The sequence below is a fragment of the Orcinus orca genome, chromosome 5 (assembly GCF_937001465.1).
Source record: "Orcinus orca chromosome 5, mOrcOrc1.1, whole genome shotgun sequence".
In the NCBI taxonomy this organism is placed as follows: Eukaryota; Metazoa; Chordata; class Mammalia; order Artiodactyla; family Delphinidae; genus Orcinus; species Orcinus orca.
This window is the reverse complement of record NC_064563.1, coordinates 65,005,566-65,024,458: the sequence shown is the minus strand read 5'-3', so window position 1 is coordinate 65,024,458 and position 18,893 is coordinate 65,005,566. Positions and strand designations below refer to the sequence as shown.

At 36.6% G+C, this 18,893-nt stretch overlaps 1 protein-coding gene and 1 long non-coding RNA gene across 12 annotated transcripts in view; both read right to left on the bottom strand.

Moving 5' to 3' along the window:
• The window catches only part of LOC125964569 (uncharacterized), a 348,406-nt gene that overhangs the window by 81,720 nt on the left and 247,793 nt on the right, over positions 1-18,893 (bottom strand). The gene's annotated exons all lie outside the window — the stretch shown is intronic.
• ATP11B (ATPase phospholipid transporting 11B (putative)) overlaps positions 1-18,893 on the bottom strand; it is a 138,826-nt gene that overhangs the window by 81,720 nt on the left and 38,213 nt on the right. For all 11 annotated transcript variants that reach the window (XR_004476027.2, XM_033403105.2, XM_033403099.2 and 8 more), the window contains 5 exons: positions 10,401-10,448; positions 8,191-8,255; positions 5,604-5,685; positions 3,632-3,782; positions 2,338-2,535 (listed from right to left, as the gene is read on the bottom strand). Coding sequence is in view for 10 of the 11 variants with exons in the window: in XM_033403105.2 (XP_033258996.1) it covers positions 2,338-2,535; positions 3,632-3,782; positions 5,604-5,685; positions 8,191-8,255; positions 10,401-10,448 (544 nt within the window). In the remaining variant the exon portion in view is untranslated. The remainder of the gene's footprint in view (positions 1-2,337; positions 2,536-3,631; positions 3,783-5,603; positions 5,686-8,190; positions 8,256-10,400; positions 10,449-18,893) is intronic.

Sequence of the window (18,893 nt, the reverse complement as noted above, 5' to 3'; positions counted from 1 at the left end):
GAGGGTGTGGAGAAAAGGGAACCCTCTTGCACTGTTGGTGGGAATGTAAATTGATACAGCCACTATGGAGAACAATATGGAGGTTCCTTAAAAAAGTAAAAATAGATTTACCATATGATCCAGCAATCCCACTACTGGGTATATACCCAGAGAAAACCATAATTCAAAAAGACACATGCACCCCAATGTTCACTGCAGCACTATTTACAACAGCCAGGTCATGGAAGCAACCTAAACGCCCATCGACAGATGAATGAATAAAGAAGATGTGGTACATATATACAATGGAATATTACTGAGCCATAAGGAACGAAATTGAGTCATTTGTTGAGACGTGGACGGATCTAGAGAGTGTCATACAGAGTGAAGTAAGTCAGAAAAACAAAGATCGTTTATTAATGCATGTATGTGGAACCTAGAAAAATGGTACAGATGAGCCAGTTTGCAGGGCAGAAGTTGAGACACAGATGTAGAGAACAGACATATGGACACCAAGTGAGGAAAACCGCCATGGGGGATGGTGGGGATGGTGTTGTGCTGAATTGGGCGATTGGGATTGACATGTATACACTGATGTGTATAAAATTGATGACTAATAAGAATCTGCAGTATAAAAAACAATGCAAAAAAAAAGATCGGTGGAAAGATAAAGTTCATGAATTCTCCCAAAAAGATTATAAAAACAGAGAAATTAAAATTGAAAGTCAAAGAAATCAGAGAGTCAAGATAAATGATCTGACATCCAAAATAATAAATTTCAAAAGAAAATCCCATAAAACATAAAAAGACACTTTACCAAAGAAATAATATAAGAAAAATTCCTAGAACTGAAGGACTTGTGTTTCCAGGCAAAAAGGGCTCACAGAGTTTATTGCCCAATGAAAGAAAAAAAAAAGACTCACACCAAGGTATATCATAAAATTTCAGATTCATTGAATAAAGGGAAGATCCTAAAACACTAAACACTTCCAGAGATAAAACAACAGATCACACATAAAGAACTGAGAATCAGAATGGCATTGGATTTCTAAAAAAAACACTGGAAGCTAGAAATAAATGAAGAAATGCTTTTGAAATTTTGAGGAAAAATAATTTCCAACCTGGCATGTGTTACCCAGATAAATTACTTTTTTTTTAAGATTTGTTTATTATTTATTTATTTTATTAATATTTTATTTTTTGGGGGGCTGTGTTGGGTCTTATCTGCAGCACATGGGATCCTCGTTGAAGCATGCGGGATCTTTCATTACGGCGCGCGGGCTCCTCGTTGGAGTGCGCGGGCTCCTCACTGGAGTGTGCGAGCTCAGTAGTTGCTGCACGTGGGATCTTAGTTGCCCTGCGGCATGTGGGATCTTAGTTCCCTGACCAGGGATCAAAGCCGCGTCCCCTGCACTGCAAGGCAGATCCCTTACCACTGGACCACCAGTGAAGTCCCTACCCAGCTAAATTACTAATCAAGTGTAAGAAGGGAATAAAGATATTTTCAGACGTGCGAAGTTTCAAAGTATTTCCCTGTTATGCATCCTTTTTCAAGAAGTTATTAGATGTGTTCCACCAAAATAAGAGAATAATCAACAGGTGGGAAGACATGGGATCCAGAAGACAGGAAATCCAAAACGGGTGGGAGACAAAGGAAGTTCTAGGGTGATGGAAAAGCAAGTCCACAGTGACAGCAGAGAAGCAGGCCCAGAAAGAAGTCCAAATTGAAGCAGAAAAATAAAAGGCTTCAAAACAGAAAGTCAGCGAGATAACAAGAAAGAGAAAGGAAATCCTAGATTACCTGGTGTGTTTGAATACGTGGAGAGATGGTTCATATACTTGTCAGAGATTTGTTTGTGGTAAATGAAAATTAAGCAAATAAAAAACAGAGCAATTAACTCCAGCAAAACCAAAATACATAAGAAAGAAAAATGTAAGTATAGTATTACAAAGAGAACAAGGAATTAGTAAATAATACCAAAACAGTCCTAATAATGTAAATGAATATTTATTAAATCCCAAATTGTGATTTAACAATACTGGGGTGTCATGGGGAGGCAAAGTTGGATATGTCTGGGTATGCGTGTGGAAGGAGTAGTGTAGTATTATATGTTTAGATTCCATAGTAAATAATGTCTCAAATTTAAAAATCAAAAAAGAATACTATATAGAAATACAGTGCTAAGTAATGAAAAAACAGCTTAAGATTTCAAAATGGGAAACAAGAAATTAGGTGTGGAGCAAAGAAAGTGTGGCTGTTTTTTGGTATAAGCCTTGTAATATTTAGTTTTATTAGTCTTTGTACACTTATTATTTTGATAAAAATAACAAATTAGAAAAAAAATGGATCATTTTTACCTGTCCAAGTTCTTCATTCAGATCAGAAGTATTGACTTGAGCTTTCTGATCTGATTCTTCATGATAGAGATCAAGATCCCAGCCAATAAAAAATGATCCAAGAAATTTCTGCATTTCAACTGTCACATATAATGAAATTGGAATGATGAAATTGTAGAGTACCAAAAAAGCAAGGAAGTCTGAAATAAATTTCAGAATCTAGGGGAAAAAAATGATTGCTTGATAAGACAAAAATATGAAGGAAATTATCGGATAGTTTCATATCTCAACAGACCATCAACTATATTCTGAAGCAGAAAAGTCTCATGAAATGAAATTCATTTACTGAATTGTCTTTTTAACAGATTTCCTTTGGTTATTTTATTGCTCATTAGAATCTTGAACAAATTAAAAGAAGAAAGGTTAGAACCAAATTACTTAATTTGTTACTTTTTAGAAGCTACCAGAAAAGCCTGGTGTGACTGAAATTACTTATGACAAAATTATAATTAGAACCTCTGTAGCATACTTACCATTCTATTTCTACACATCAAAATCACAGATAACTAAAAACTGACGGTAATTTTAAAAATGTAAAATAATTGCTAGGCTAGAACTGCTAGAAATTAAAACTCTCAATTACAGATTACACAGGAATAGCCTACTTCAATGGCACAGCAGTTCCACATTTTAAAATATGTTCTGTAAAAGATAAAATACCTAATTGTAAATGATACTGAAAATATGTTCCTGTGATTATCTGCTTTTTGGTCTCTTGACATTCAAACTTATCTTCCAATATTTGCACTTTAATCTAAAGTGAAATATGGAGAACAATTTACCAAAACTACACATTAACTTCTCCTGGTAGTCCATATTTACTCAGTTTAAAACTTTTTATGACATAATTCGTATTTACTTCATACCACCAATATATTGACAGTAAGACTCCTTGAATTATTCTGATAGAAGTGAAAATTCTATTTACATACAGTAAGTAGAATAAAAATTTCAATTTGTATTACTGAAGTGGAATGCCAATACAGATGACTTAAATGTCTGTGATCTCTTTTAATTATTCAAGTCATGCCATAGAGAATATAACTGCTTATGCTGTAAAATGTAAAAAGCATACCAGTACAAACATGCTGGCTACTCTTCACGTGCAATAACCTTTTGTCACCCTTCAATAGTGATAGTTTTAGGGATGACAGTGGTCACTCCTATCAGAAGTCACTACCAAAGCATTAAAAGAAATAAAATTTCCAAAGAATAAAATTTTCTTTGTAACAGAGTCAAGAACACCATGAAGTACCTTACTACTATTTCTTTGATGTTCTGTTTTTTGGTTATACCAAGGTTCATCCCATTTTTCTTCAGCTTGCCATGTATATTTCAAGATAGTACTGATGATGGCTTCAGAAATAAGAATTATTAGATAAATTATCAAAAATGTATTCATTGACCTGAAATGAAGAAAGAGAATATAAAATGTATCAATTATATGTTACTATACTCATTTGTTTGGAAATTAACATTGGTATTAAATAAGATACTAAATATCAATATATAAGATATAACGGTAGCTATTTAAAGGACACAGTCTATGTTTTTAAGAAATGACCATTCAATTCAATCCATTTACTAGAAATAAAAGAACAGATACATAAGATTACAAGCATATTTACTATAGTTAACTACTGTTCAAAATGCTTATAGTGGGCTTCTCTGGTGGTGCAGTGGTTAAGAATCCACCTGCCAACGCAGGGACATGGGTTTGAGCCCTGGTCTGGGAAGATCCCTCATGCTGCGGAGCAACTAAGCCCACGTGTGCCACAACTACTGAGCCTGCGCTCTAGAGCCCGCGAGCCACAACTAGAGAAAGCCTGCACACAGCAACGAAGACCCAATGCAGCCAAAAATAAATAAATAAATAATTTTTTTTTTTTAAAAAAAGAAGAGCACATTTCTGCATTAGCGTGTCCCAGGAAGAAGAGAGACATGAGAGGCAACGCTGAGTCATCCCAGCTCCTCTCAGCAGAGCTCAGCTGACCCTCAGCCAATCCACTCATCTGTGACAATGAATGGAAGTGAATGAGTTGTAGGACAGTTTATGATGCAGCAATTTGGTGGCAGTAGCTCACTGGTACACCCTCTATGTTGGTACTTCCCCTCAGCCAATAAACCTACCTAAGTCTCCCATTCGGCAGGGAGACTCCCAAAAGTCTTTTCTTTGGGGGGGGAAAAAATTGAAATCTTGCCATCTGTGACAACATGGATGAATCTAGAGGTTATTATGCTAAGTCAGACAGAAAAAGACAAATACCGTATGATCTCACTTATATGTGGAATCTAGAATAACAAAACAGGGACTTCCCTGGTGGTCCAGTGGTTAAGACTCTGCTTTCCAATGCAGGGGGTGTGGGTTCGATCCCTGGTCAGGGAGCTAAGAACACACACACAGTCCCTGGTTGGGAAGCTAAGATCCCACATGCCTTAAAAAATCCAAAAACATAAAACAGAAGCAACATTGTAACGAATTCAATAAAGACTTTCAAAAATGGTCCACATCAAAAAAATAAATAAATAAAAATTTAAAAAATTAAAAAACAAAACAAAATGAAAACAGACTCATAAATACAAATAGGTGGTTGCTTGCTGGTATTGGGATGGGTAAAATAGGTGAAAGGGATTAAGAGGTATAAACCTTGGGTTATAAAATAAGTAAGCCATGAGAATGTAATATACAGCATAAGGAATATGGTCAATATTATTGCAATAACTTTGTATGGGGCCAGACAATTACTAGACTTACTGTGGTCAACATTTCATAATGTATGCAAATGTCAAATCACTATGTACTACACCTGAAACTAACATAATATTTTACGTCAACTATATTTCAATAAATTAAAATTAAATAAATAAAAATGAGAAACCATCCCTATCTTCAAGGATACCGTCGTTTGTTGACTTGAAATATATATTTTTATATACATATTTTCTACATATAGAATAATATACATAGCAATAGTAATATTGGGACTTCCATGGTAGCTCAGTGGTTAAGACTCTGCGCTCCCAATGCAGGGGGCCTGGGTTTGATCCCTGGTCAGGGAACTAGATCCCACATGCATGCCACAACTAAGAGTTCACATGTTGCAACTAAGGAGCCCTCAAGCGACAACTAAGGACCTGCCTGCTTCAACTAAGACCCAGTGCAAAAAAATAAATTAATTTTTTAAAAGTCCTATTTATGTGTAAATAAATGAAAATAGTTTTCTTACTTTTCTACTGCAGATCGTTTCTGTGATTTGCTCTTGTAATTTAATGCCATCTTAGTTTCCATTCCAGTATACACAGCAACACCTGCAAAACAAACAGTCTTAAGATAATCCTCTACCATGTTTCACAAAAGAAATGTACTCACTAGCACGAAAGAAAATCTAAGAAACTGTATCATCTGAGAGTTGTCAGAATTTGGCTTTCGTTTAAGTCTTTCTGGAGTTTTTTTTAAAAGGCTTTCCAAGTGCAATTTTGGGAAATTCCAGTCATTCAACCGGTTGAATGAGGAAGGCATGTGGGTTCTGTTCCTGAATTATAACTGGGATATCTGAATGAAAGAGGTATTATTTGAGTTGGAATTGATGGAGGAAAGAATTCGGAAAGATAAAGAAGGCAGGGAAGGACATTACAGACAGAGCAAACAGTGTTAACAAAGACAAATAGAAAAGCGCTTTCTGTTAGGCTGTAACAATGGATTGGCGTCAGTTTGAAAGACCTTGAATGCCAGAATCTGGAGTCTAGACATAATATCATAAGCACTGGAAAGATAATATGGAATGTCAGAGTAAATGAAATAAACACAAGGAAACTGCTATTTTAAAAATATGTGCCTACGTGAATGACTGAGATGAGAATGACAGTAATAAGGGGACTAAAACTGGGGTAGGACCAGTCTTATTTAAAAACTTTGGAGTTAGAGCTTGGTTTGAAGGCTAGCTCTGCCACTTATCAGTTCTGTGACCTTGAGTAAGTTATCTAATCTTTCTGAGTCTCAATTTCCCCATCTTTAAATGGGAAAAATACCTAATAAAACTGGTATGAGAGTTGTGTGGCAGATTAGCAAAATGCCTAGAAACAGAAAGACGATCAATAATTGGAATTTTCACTATTGGAATTATCCTTCCAAGGCAGGGATTACAACTCAAATGATAAAGGGCACCAAAATTATAGAAATGTGAGAAATGAGACAAAATGGTACAACACAGAGAGGTAGTGCTGAGGAAAACAATAGCAGACCCATTTAAAGGCATTCAAATACACGTTTCCTAAATTGAGTGTGAAAGGTGTTACTGCTAGAGAGGTGTTAAAATACAGCATTACACGAGAGGGCCTAAAAGCCCTGGAGGTTTTCTCTGGCTTCTGCCATTAAAACTTTACTATGGTCCCCTTTTTAAAATTGTGGTAAAATACACATAACATACAGTTTGCCTTTTTAATACAATTCAGTGGCACTTAGTTACATTCACAATGTTGTGCAACCATCCTATCAAAGTTGAGAATATTTCATCACCCGCCCCCCCGCCAAAAAAATCCTGTACCCATTAAACAATCATTCCCAATTCCCCTCCACTCCCCAGATGCTGGGAACCACTAATCTACTTTCTGTCTCTATGAATTTGCCTGTTTTGGGTATTTTAAGTATAAATGAAATCATACAATATGTGGCCTTTTGTGTTTGACTTCGTTCACTAAGCATAATGTTTTCAAAGTTTATATATGTTGTAGCATATATCAGTACTTCATTTCTTATGGATGAATAATATTCCATTACTTGGATATCCTACACTTTGTTTATCCATTCATTAGTTGGTAGACATTTGGGCAGTTTCTACCCTTTGGCTATTGTGAACAGTGCTGCTATGAACATTCTCATACAAGCCTTTGTTTGAGCACCTGTCTTTTTCAATTCTTTAGGGTATATAGCTAGAAGCAGAATTGCTGAGTGATACAGTAATTCTATGTTTGACTTATTGAGGAATTGCCAAACTATTTTCCACAGCAGCTGCAACATTCTACACTCCCACCAGCAATGTATGAGGATTCCAGTTTCTCCACATTTTTGCCATACTAGTTATATTCCTTTTTTAAAAATATATGGAATTCTTTATCAGAGAGCCTAATACTGAGAGATAAGATACAGTACAGTTAACAGGAAAGAAGAGACTGAGGAAGAAGAGCTCAAAAGCTGTAAATATTCAGTGAATAACACAAGCTGGCCAGAATATGACGGGCCATTCCTGAAAGGCGAGGAGCCAGTTGACAGCTACAGGTTATCACTGACTTCACAATTTACCTAGAGTTGACTCAGAGCATAATGAATTAGTTTAGCTCGACAATGCAAGAGCACTATTTATTCATCCTTTTGATCCAGTCAGTGTATGTTCCAACAGTATCTGTTATATAGTCACAGATCAATAAGAATTCATTGAATGAATAAACAGATGAACAAATGAGTCAGCAGTTTTAACAATCCAATCTAAGAATAATCATAATGGAATTTTATACAAGTGGTTTACTGCACCAAGGTGTCAGAGTATATAGTTCTCAACACCATTAACAGAAGTGCCAGAATTATCTTAGCATGGAGTATTCACGAAGAAAATATAAGAGCAAGGTTCTAACCTATTACTCAAAAATAGGAATTAACAAAAAATATAACACAAAATTATATTAATACAATCTTTGAAAGAAAATTATCATAGACAATACATTATCTAACCAAAAGACCACAAATACTGTGCTTTTAAAAATACTTCATATAAAGCATCAAAACGAATCTATAATTTAAAATTTTCAATATATACAAACCAAAAATTTCTTTTGTGTTTTTTAATCTGGCTCCACGAAGCAAGAGACTCTCTGGCCCCAGAGGTCTAGGGAAAAAATAACCAAAATCATTGAATATATTAAAATTTCAATTAAATTTTAAAATGGCATCTTTAACAGACAGAAGGTACTTCAGCTATACTTATAACAATGCTTTCATATAAAACCAAAATCTCTGCTACTGTAAAGCTGTCGAGGTCAATCATGCTGCTAGTTACCATAACAACAAATATCTGCCTTAGCATTTCAGTCATTTTAAGATCAATGGCTCAGAAATAAGACTATGCCTGTAGATAAAATCACAAAGCCACTTGTTTCAGAAGTTTAAACATAAAACTCAACAAAACCAATAATTAAGCAATGATTTTAAAATGTTTTACACAAGATAAAATTCTGAGCAAAATCAATTAACATTTTTCAAAGGGAAAATACAGAATTAAAATGCAGTGTAAACAGGTTGTGTGAAGAATAAAATGCAAAATAAACATAAATTGTAGTATGATTTGTATATAACTGCATGAGTTCTGCACAATTAAAATTATACTAGGTTATAGAAGATAACATAGTAAGTGAGTTAGTACTTTTTCTAGGCAAGATCAACACTACAACTTGACTACTTGCATTGCATACTTCTTGGAGCACAGGTCTTCTTGCTGTTTGAATTTCTCTCCATAAAGGAGATATAAAACGAGAAGAAATAACTAGAAAGGAAAATTGTATTTTCTTAGTGATAGCAAATGATAAGACTCTGGTATGGATAAGTAAAAAAGCCTTGATTTTGTTGATATTCCTTATCATAAGGCTTTTCTGAAATATACATACAGTTATCCAAATCAAACAGAATCTGAACCAATTCTGAAGAGGTCTGCAAACCTAAACACTGTAAAAAAAAATAATCCAATGAACACAGTCGGTGGGGGGCCAGGTGTTTGGGCTATGGTTAACAAGTATGGTTTTATTATATAGTCGTATCTGGAGCACCCTGAATGGATATTCCAAAATCAATTATTCAGGAGCCATATTATAGCTCTTTTCTACTTGGTTTTGGTTCCAGCAATGAATAGAAAAACTTTGAGCTCATGTTGGCATATAAAATTGGGATATAATGATAGAAAGCTTCAAATTAAAAGATAATTCATCAGTTCACTCTGGTTGCTTTAGCAAAGAACATGGCTCTTTTTTTTTTAAAAAACCATTCTACCTGCTAAGGTAACATAATTGATCTTTTCCTTTACCAGCCACAATATCTTAATGCAATCCATACTACGTATCCACACATGCATCCCAATATGTCACTGTAGAAATCAAAGTAAAACCCAGTCACTGTTATTCAGCAGGGGTCCTACACTTAAAAAGACCTTGTTACAGTTTATTGAACGTGCTCCTGTGTTGACTTTTATTAAAAGTGTGAATCCATGCTGATGCATATTTTTGGTAGCTTGTCTTGAGGATTTCATTTTTAAAAATTCTCAACTCTTTATGTCAGTGACTTATTTCATGCAGTCAGTATAAATTGAACGTCTCCAGAAAAGAGGTGGAGTGCTAAGTTAACTAGAAGTTCAAGGGCTGATTCCAAGGTTTTTTCTAAATTCAGCTTTGTGGTCATGAGTAACAATGTAATCTCACCCTATCAGAAAATCTTTGAAATGAGCCAAAGCCTTTCATGTAGGTACCAGAAATTAACCTGAATATTGAGGGAAAACAAATCAAAACAACCAACCAACCAAATAACCAATCAGAAGAGTATATAACAAGTTACTGGCCAATAAATACTCTAGTTTGTAAGGAATGATCTTGAAGTGAAGAAGACCATAATATTTTTATTTGTTAAACATTACATAAGACATTTTTTGTATTAGAGACTTATGTGGTGGTACGTTTAGATGTGTAAGGATCTGGATAGGGACCACTATGATTCCTTTATGTTACTACCCAATATATCAGACAAAGAAATATGAGTACACAAATAATCTTACTAAATGTTTTTGATGTCATTTCCTGGCATTTGCTTCATCCTCATCTCATCTGCTGCTGCTAGAAATTACTAGAAGATGAAATGCTAAATGTTTTTAAATTAACCCTTTCCCATGATATGGGATATGGATATACTTGATATGGATATACTTGATTTTAGTTCCTCCCCCAAACAATTCTCACTTATAAGCGATTGGATAATACAAATTTATTCTTACCTTACAATTTCTTCCATTTGTTGAGTTATTATCATTCGTCCCATGAATCTATCAAAGAATTCACTATGTTACAAAAAAACTAATGAATGATACATTACTTATGACATCAATGGGTGGAAAATTTTAAGACAGTTCTGGCACTATTCTTAGATACGAAACAAAATATGTTTCGTATATGAATACGTATATTCATATACGTATATTCATATATTCAAATACGTATATTCATATACGTATATTCATATACGTATTTCGTATATGAATGGTCCAATATTCATGTTAGAAATTACAAAGGTAATTCATATACGTATTTCGTATATGAATGGTCCAATATTCATGTTAGAAATTACAAAGGTAAATCAGTCATTAAGCTTTAAAAAATTAATATTCTTAGAGTCCCAGGGAGCGATCAGGGGTGCTGTTTGTCTTACCATCCTCTTCTGCTTCACCCCTTTCCCTTTCCTGAACTGTTTTGTGGAGGAGCAGTGTAAAGCCTTCCCTCACTATGAAGTGTGCTCCTTGCCATCTGCTGCATAATCTTCCTGGGCTTCGCAGATGATGTACTGAATCTGCACTGGCGCTATAAGCTGCTGCTGCTGCCCACAGCTGCCTCACACTACTTCTCCTCATGGTCTATTTCGCCAACTTTGGCAACACGACCTTTTTGGTACCCAAGCCTTCTGCCCAATTCTTGGCCTGCATCTAGACTTGGGGATCCTGTACTATGTCTACATGGGGCTGCTGGCAGCGTTCTGTACATGACCCTCGTCAACTTGCTACTTAAAGTCTTTGGGCCCATGCATTAGAGAAACCTCACTCTGTTCCTGCTGCTGCTACATGTCATGGGCAGTGTTGTCACCTTCTCCAATGGGTACCAGCTTGTCGAACTCTTCTGTGATGTCTGAGTCCCCTAATCCACTGCCCTTTGCTTCACAGCCTCCAGGGTTCCTGACTCAGGCTGACCTCTTCTGGATCAAGACTGCCTCTGGGCTCAGGCCTCTCCCACCCTTCATTCTCCTTCAGATTTTGTGCTCAACATTTCCTTTCCCCTGTGATTACTGACATCCTGGGCTTTTCTTGCCCTCTAATGACTAGTGATTGGACTTTGCCTATGGCTTTCTTCAACTTGCCACTCTGCCCTCTCCGTCCCATCTCTGCGCCCTTCTAAGGTGGGATACTGTAGCTTTTATGCAGTTACCCACAACTCTGACACTCAAGGAATACGTTGGGCCTGGGGATAGAGGACACAGGCTCCTGGCTGGGGATAAGGACACAGGCTCAAAGATGACTTGACATTTGACTATAAATTAAGTATTCTGATGATTAAGAGCAGGCTGGGGGCGCCAGGTGTTCCAAATGGTGACAAGAAAGTATTGTCTTTAAAAAAAAAAAAAAATTCTTGCCATCTCTACTCCAGCTATAAGCAAACTAATGAATGAAAAAATGTTTTCAAAATGGCAATGCAAATGTAATATATTATTATGATTATCAGTTTGGTCATGATGAGACTTTATAATTGCTACACAGCGATGCATATATTATTTAGCCAACAATGAATGCGCATACATTTTTATCACAGTTTACTAAATAAAGACTCCGGTAACCAGAATCATTCATTCACTCATTCACATACTTATTCATGCACTCATTTATCCAACAAATATTCACTGAGCAAACCACTATGTGTGAATTACGTGTGGAGGGTAGAGTAGTAAGTAAAAAAACTATTAGTGACCTCCAGAGCTTCTTTAACTTTTGGTTTCCTGAAATTTAGAGTGAGTGGCCTGTTGTTATAATGAATTTTCATAGCCTGGTCTTTTAGTTCCAATTTCCACTACCAAAACAGCTCCATAGCACAAAGTCAACTCAAGTGAAAAATTACTTTCTATAATAGTGAGAGGTAAATTCTGAGTTGAAGCAAATTCTGGGCAGAGCCTCACGTTAATCATTTAACTATGCAAAGAAGTATTAAGCATGACTTTCCAAATGTCCCCTGTTATCCCTCCTGTTTCCAGGTTACAGATGCTTCACCCCTTGTAGACTTTGGATTCATTATTTCTTGCTAATCTCTTACTTCTTCTTCCTTCAGCCTCCTGTATCAGGGAGAAGCACTGCTTTTTTTTTTTTTTTTTTGCGGTACGCAGGCCTCTCACTGTTGTGGTCTCTCCCGTTGCGGAGCACGGGCTCCGGACACGCAGGCTCAGCGGCCATGGCTCACGGACCTAGCCGCTCCGCATCATGTGGGATCTTCCCAGACCGGGGCACGAACCTGTGTCCCCTGCGTCGGCACTGTGCCACCAGGGAAGCCCTGCCTTTTTTTTTTTTTTTTTTTTTTTTTTGCTTGCCGCGTGGCATGCGGGATCTTAGTTCCCCAACCAGGGATCGAACCCATGCCCCCTGCAGTGAAAGCATGGAGTCTTAACCACTGGACCGCCAGGGAAGTACTGATTTTTAATTATCTCTACTTAACGGAATTTTATGTAGCTCTGGTTTGAGCCTCAAACTTTGGATTTAGATTCAAAGAGCCAATTCAGCTGGTGACTCCTAGACCCTGTTCAGAGATAATGTGTGGTCAGTCTTTCGATTTTCCTGAGCCAAATGGCAACAAGAGACCTGTTCTCCTTCATTTTATCTGTCCCGTTATCCTTGATTCAAAAGCACTTCTTGTATTTGTTCATGCCAGTACCATGCTGGATTAACTCATTCTGCACTTTCCATAGTCCTTTCTCCAAACCCACAGTATGATTTGTTTCAAAATGGAAAAGAGCTTTATTATTCTTTACTGATTATAAAGACTGAATACACTCAAATACACATACTTTATAAAATGATTCAGACGATGTAAAAAGACGACAAAAAGGAAACAACAATCATCAGTAACCCCACTACTCAAATAAAACATTATTAATATTTTGAGGTATGTTTTCCAGGCTTTTTTTCCATGCACATATAAATATGTATGTATCTTAAAAACAAAAATGGGATCATATCATAAATACTGTTGGTAATATTTTCTCCCCACTTAACATGTCCTGTGAAAAATACAGATCCAGGGCTTCCCTGGTGGCGCAGTGGTTGAGAGTCCGCCTGCTGATGCAGGGGACATGGGTTCGTGCCCCGGTCCAGGAAGACCCCACATGCCGCGGAGCGGTTAGGCCCGTGAGCCATGGCCGCTGAGCCTGCGCTCCGCAACGGGAGAGGCCACAACAGTGAGAGGCCCGTGTACCGCAAAAAAAAAAAACAAAACAAAAAAACAGATCCACATCATTACTTTTAATGGCCACACATAGCATTGTATTTTGGGGTCACTGCATAATTTATTTAAGTAATTCACTACTGACAGAAGCTTAGGTTTTTTCCCAACTTATGGATAGTCTAAACAATACAGCCCCAAACAAGCCAGTGTACATATCTTTTCACATTTGCATTTTTTTTTTTTTTTTTTTTTTTTTGCAGTATGTGGGCCTCTCACTGTTGTGGCCTCTCCCGTTACGGAGCACAGGATCTGGACGCGCAGGCTCAGCGGCCATGGCTCAAGGGCCTAGCCGCTCCGCGGCATGTGGGATCTTCCCAGACTGGGGCACGAACCCGTGTCCCCTGCATCAGCAGGCAGACTCTCAACCATTGTGCAACCAGGGAAGCCCAAGATATATTTCTAAAAGCAGAATATCATTATTTTGTTAGGAAAAATTCCCAGAAGTAGAACTGATGAGTTGGAGTCTACAAAAAATAAAGAGAATAGAAAGAATTAAAAAAAAAGAACAAAAAGAGCAAAGGAGCCAAGGAAAGAGACTATGGAGAATACTGTGAAATAGGCACCTGCTAGAGGCTGTACCTAAACAGAAGACTCTCCTAGTTTTTATTTCTTCCAGTGGTTGGGCAGAGATAATTTCTTAACCGTACTCTAGCCTCTCCTCAATAAGCTGTTAAAGTTTTCTAAAAGGAAATAATGTGGACTTCCCTGGTGGCGCAGTGGTTAAGAATCCACTTGCCAATGCAGGGGACAAGGGTTTGAGCCCTGGTCCGGGAAGATTCCACATGCGGCAGAGCAACTTAGCCCGTGCACCACAACTACTGAGCCTACGCTCTAGAGCCTGTGGGCCACAACTACTGAGCCTGTGCTCTAGAGCCCGCCAGCCACAACTACTGAAGCCCGTGCACCTAGAGCCCGTGCTCTGCAACAAGAGAAGCCACCACAATGAGAAGCCCGTGCACCACAACGAAGAATAGCCCTCGCTCGCCGCAACTAGAGAAAAGCCCGTGTGCAGCAACAAAGACCCAATACAGCCAAAATTAAGTAAGTAAATAAATTTATTTAAAGAAAAATAAAAAGGGAAATAATGTAACCACTGTTAACTAATAGGTAACTGGGAAGGAACTGACAATATCCAAAGGAGAAAAGTTAATAAACACAGAAAAATGTTCAGCTTTTCTTTTTTTTCTTTCCTTCCTTTTTTTTCTTGGCCGTGCTGCATGGCTTGCAGGATCTTAGTTCCCCAACCAGCGACTGAACTCAGACCCCAGGAGTGAAAGCGCCGAGTCCTAACCGCTGGACTGCCGGGGAACTCCCTGCTCAGCCTTTTTAGTAAAACAATAAATTAAAACTAGTTTTAAAACTATTATCTACAAAATCAGCAAAAATTTTAAAACTATAATACTTAATACTAGGGACTTCCCTGGTGGCACAGTGGTTAAGAATCTGCCTGCCAATGCAGGGGACACGGGTTTGAGCCCTGGTCCGGGAAGATCGCACATGCTGCAGAGCAACTAAGCCTGTGCGCCACAACTACTGAAGCCTGTGCACCTAGGGCCTGTGCTTCGCAACAAGAGAAGCCATCGTAATGAGAAGCCCACACACTGCAACGAAGAGCAGCCCGCACTCACTGCAACTAGAGAAAGCCCGCGCACAGCAACGAAGCCCCAACACAGCCAAAAATAAATAAATAAATTTTAAAAAGCACAAAAAACAAAACTTAATACTTGTAACATTTTGAAACAATAATAAGCCTCATAAACTTATACTTAGCTCATAGCAATAAAAATTAATCCAATGTTTTTGGAAAGTAATGTGTCAGTAGGTTTAATAAAGGCCAAATTCGATTAGGGTTTTAATCTAATAATTCCACTTTTGCAGCTCTGTCTGTTCTTAGGGAATAATCTAGTATTAGATTATTAACTCTAGGAGTCAGGAGCTATCACTGTTTCCTTACTGCTGCATTCCCAGTATCTAGCACTATGCCTCAGTTATTGGAGGCACTCAATATATGATGAATAAATGGGCAATAAAAATGTTCTCAAATCCTTTAAGTAATACTGTGGAACTCTTATCATTCATTTACTCATTCAACAGATATTTATTGAGTGTCTATTCTGTTCTAGGTATTTCAATTCAATAGTTAAGTGAATTGTAACACACACAAATCTTAGTTGCATATATCACAGAATTCAATAAAAGGAAAAACTTAAGTGCATAAAATTAAGTCCATAAAGATATTTATTCTTTTCAACTGTCAACAAACGTAGTAAGGCCTCCTATATGCCAGATCTGTTCTAGGTGCTTGGGATACATCAGTGAACAAAACACACAAAGATGTCTGTCCTTGAGTTTACAATTTAGTTGGAGAAGGAGATAATAAGCAACAAACATAATAAATAAGTACATTACATAGCATACTAGAAGGTATTATGTGCTATTAAAAAAAAGCAGGAGAGGGTAAGAAGGATTAAGTCACAGTATTAAATAGTCAAAGTAGGCCTCACTGAAGAGGTGATTTTAAGCGAAGACTAGAAGGTGGTAAAGGAGTTAGATAAAGAACAGCTAGTGAAAAGGTAGAAGTGGATATGGCATTTTCAAGGGAAAATAAGGAGGCCAGTGTAGCTCGAGGGTGAGGCACGAGGGAGAAGGGTCAAAAATTAGATCAGAGATCAGTTGGGGATGGAGGCAATCAGTTAGATCATTATAAAGATATGAGTGAGACAGAAAAGCCATTGTAAGGTTTGGGCAGAGGAATGCTATGATCTGACTTACATTTTAAAAGGATGACTCTGGCTGCTTTTGTGAGAATAGACAGACTGCAAGGGAAAGAAGAGTAAAAGCAGAAAAACCAGTAAGGAAGCCTTTGATAGCAGTAATCCAAGCAGAAGATAATGCTGGTTTGGATCAATTGAGTAGCAGAGAAGGGGGTGAAAGATGGTCAGGTTTTGGATGTATTTTGAAGGTAAACCAATATGATATTCTGATGGATTGGGATGAGATGTGGCAGAGAAGGTGAGAAGAGGTGAGCAGAGAGGGGATGAAGGAGTCATGGCTGACTCCAAGATTTCTGGCCGGAACAACTGAAAAGATGGACTGTCATCAGCTGAAATGGGAAAGGCCGTTAGCATAAAAACTTCTGGAGGAAAGATCAGGAATTCAGTTTTCAACGTGATTAATTTGATATTTTTTACTAAATATCCAAGTGGAATTGCGGAACAGGAAGTTGGATATAAGAATCTGAAGACTAGGGAAGAAATCTGGGATTGAGATATAAATTTGGAGTCATCAGCATATAGATGGTTTTGAAAGCCATCAGCCAGGATGAGATCACAAAGAGTGAGTTCAGATAATGAAAGGTATAGGTAGAGGAGGGAAGAGGACTGAGGATAGTCCTGGGGCACTCTAACATCAAGAAGTCATAGAGAAGAGGAGAAATCAGCCAAAGAGATTGAGAAGGAGGGACTACTGAAGTAAGAGGAAAATCAAGAGAGGGAGATGTCTTGGAAGCCAAGTGAACAAGTTGTATCAAAGAGGAGGGAATGATGAACTATCTAACTACTGGATTCTGAGTTGGTGAACTTATATGTAATAAGGTGTCATGCAATACTTCTAATAGCAAAACAATGGAAGAGTTAAGTATGGAAAGACTGGGGAACCGTTAGGTTCTAGTACGTTTACTTAGACTATTATGCAGCCATTAAAAAAGATCATTAAGAATACTGTGTAGTAAGATGGAAAATACTTTAAAAAAACCACAAAGGCAATCCATATTCTTTCAAGAAATATTAGAAAATATGGAGAACAAAAAAGGTGATTAAAAAGCAGCTGAAATCGTACCACCAAGAAATAAGTACTAACATTCTGACATGTAATTCCTCTAGGTTTTTCTTTCTCTCTATACCTATTTATTTTTTCTATCTAACTACCTAACTACCTATCAAATACACATACATACATATTTCTTTTTATATAATTGGGATATGAGACTACAGCTCTATAACATTTTATTCAACATTGTATTTCAGTATGTTGCTATGTCATTAAATTCTTTGAAAGCATCATTTTTATTACCTACCTAATTCATCTTACATCTATACCATAAAGCCATTTAACCATTCCTCCTACTTGGACATTAAAAATTTTAAACATCAATATTTCCCTTATAAATAGCATATAGTATGGTACAGTAAACTGAAAAAATACAGTTAGAGATATATAAAATATCTTTACAGCTGTGAGTTCCTCAAGGATGGAAACTGTGCTTATTAATCTTATTTATCACTTATCATAATGAGCACAAAGGTGCTCAACAATAATTTGTTGAATGAATGAATAAAAACAGCAATAAAAATTTTAAAGTAGTGGCATAATTAATTATGAGTTATTTTTCTATTACAAAAGTCTTCTGTAGTAATTACATTTGTATTTAAAAAAACCCATATACTTTCAGTAAGGAAGAGGAAAAGAGAAAATAAAGAGGAATACCTTATATTCAACAGTGAATTATTTCTTATTTAACAAAAATATTTTTAAACTTTCTCCCCATTTTCCAAATAACGTAAAACCACCCACGAAAGCATTAGTTACATTTGATCTCATATTAATCTTATGCTTTCTTAATGCTGCATCGTTTTCTAGTTTTTAATACTAATCTTTTAATAATTCACCCTTGTCTGAGACTTGGAAATAACAGCAATAGAGAACTCTTAAAGTACTAAATTCTTCACAGTTAAATCTATCTTATAATTTAAATGCTCTTAAAGCATAGAACTCCAAATTTTTACAGTTAATTGGAAAACTCCATATTGTATCCATATTTGACTTTGATGAAAATGCAAGATTTTTATAATATCACATAGAGAAAACTCCATTATAAATATATGGATCCAGAATAAAGATATGTAAGACATCTGAAACATCCAATGACTAGTGATAAGATTTTAAAACATTTCAACCAACAAATGGAGATGGAGAATATGACAAGAAGCTGAGGGTAATTTTTACAATGTGGTTATAATTTATATTCTATCACCAGTTATTGAGTAAAAATGAGTAGTTTCTCATGGAAATCTTTAATAATAAAAAGTTGTTTCCATTCCATAGACCACAATAATTAGCACAGCACTCACTGAAAGATGACTTACACTGTATTAATATTTAGTAAATTGTAATGTTAAAAGTAGTTAGTTCCTATTGAACATAAAGACATGGCCCTTGCCTTCATGGAGCACATATAT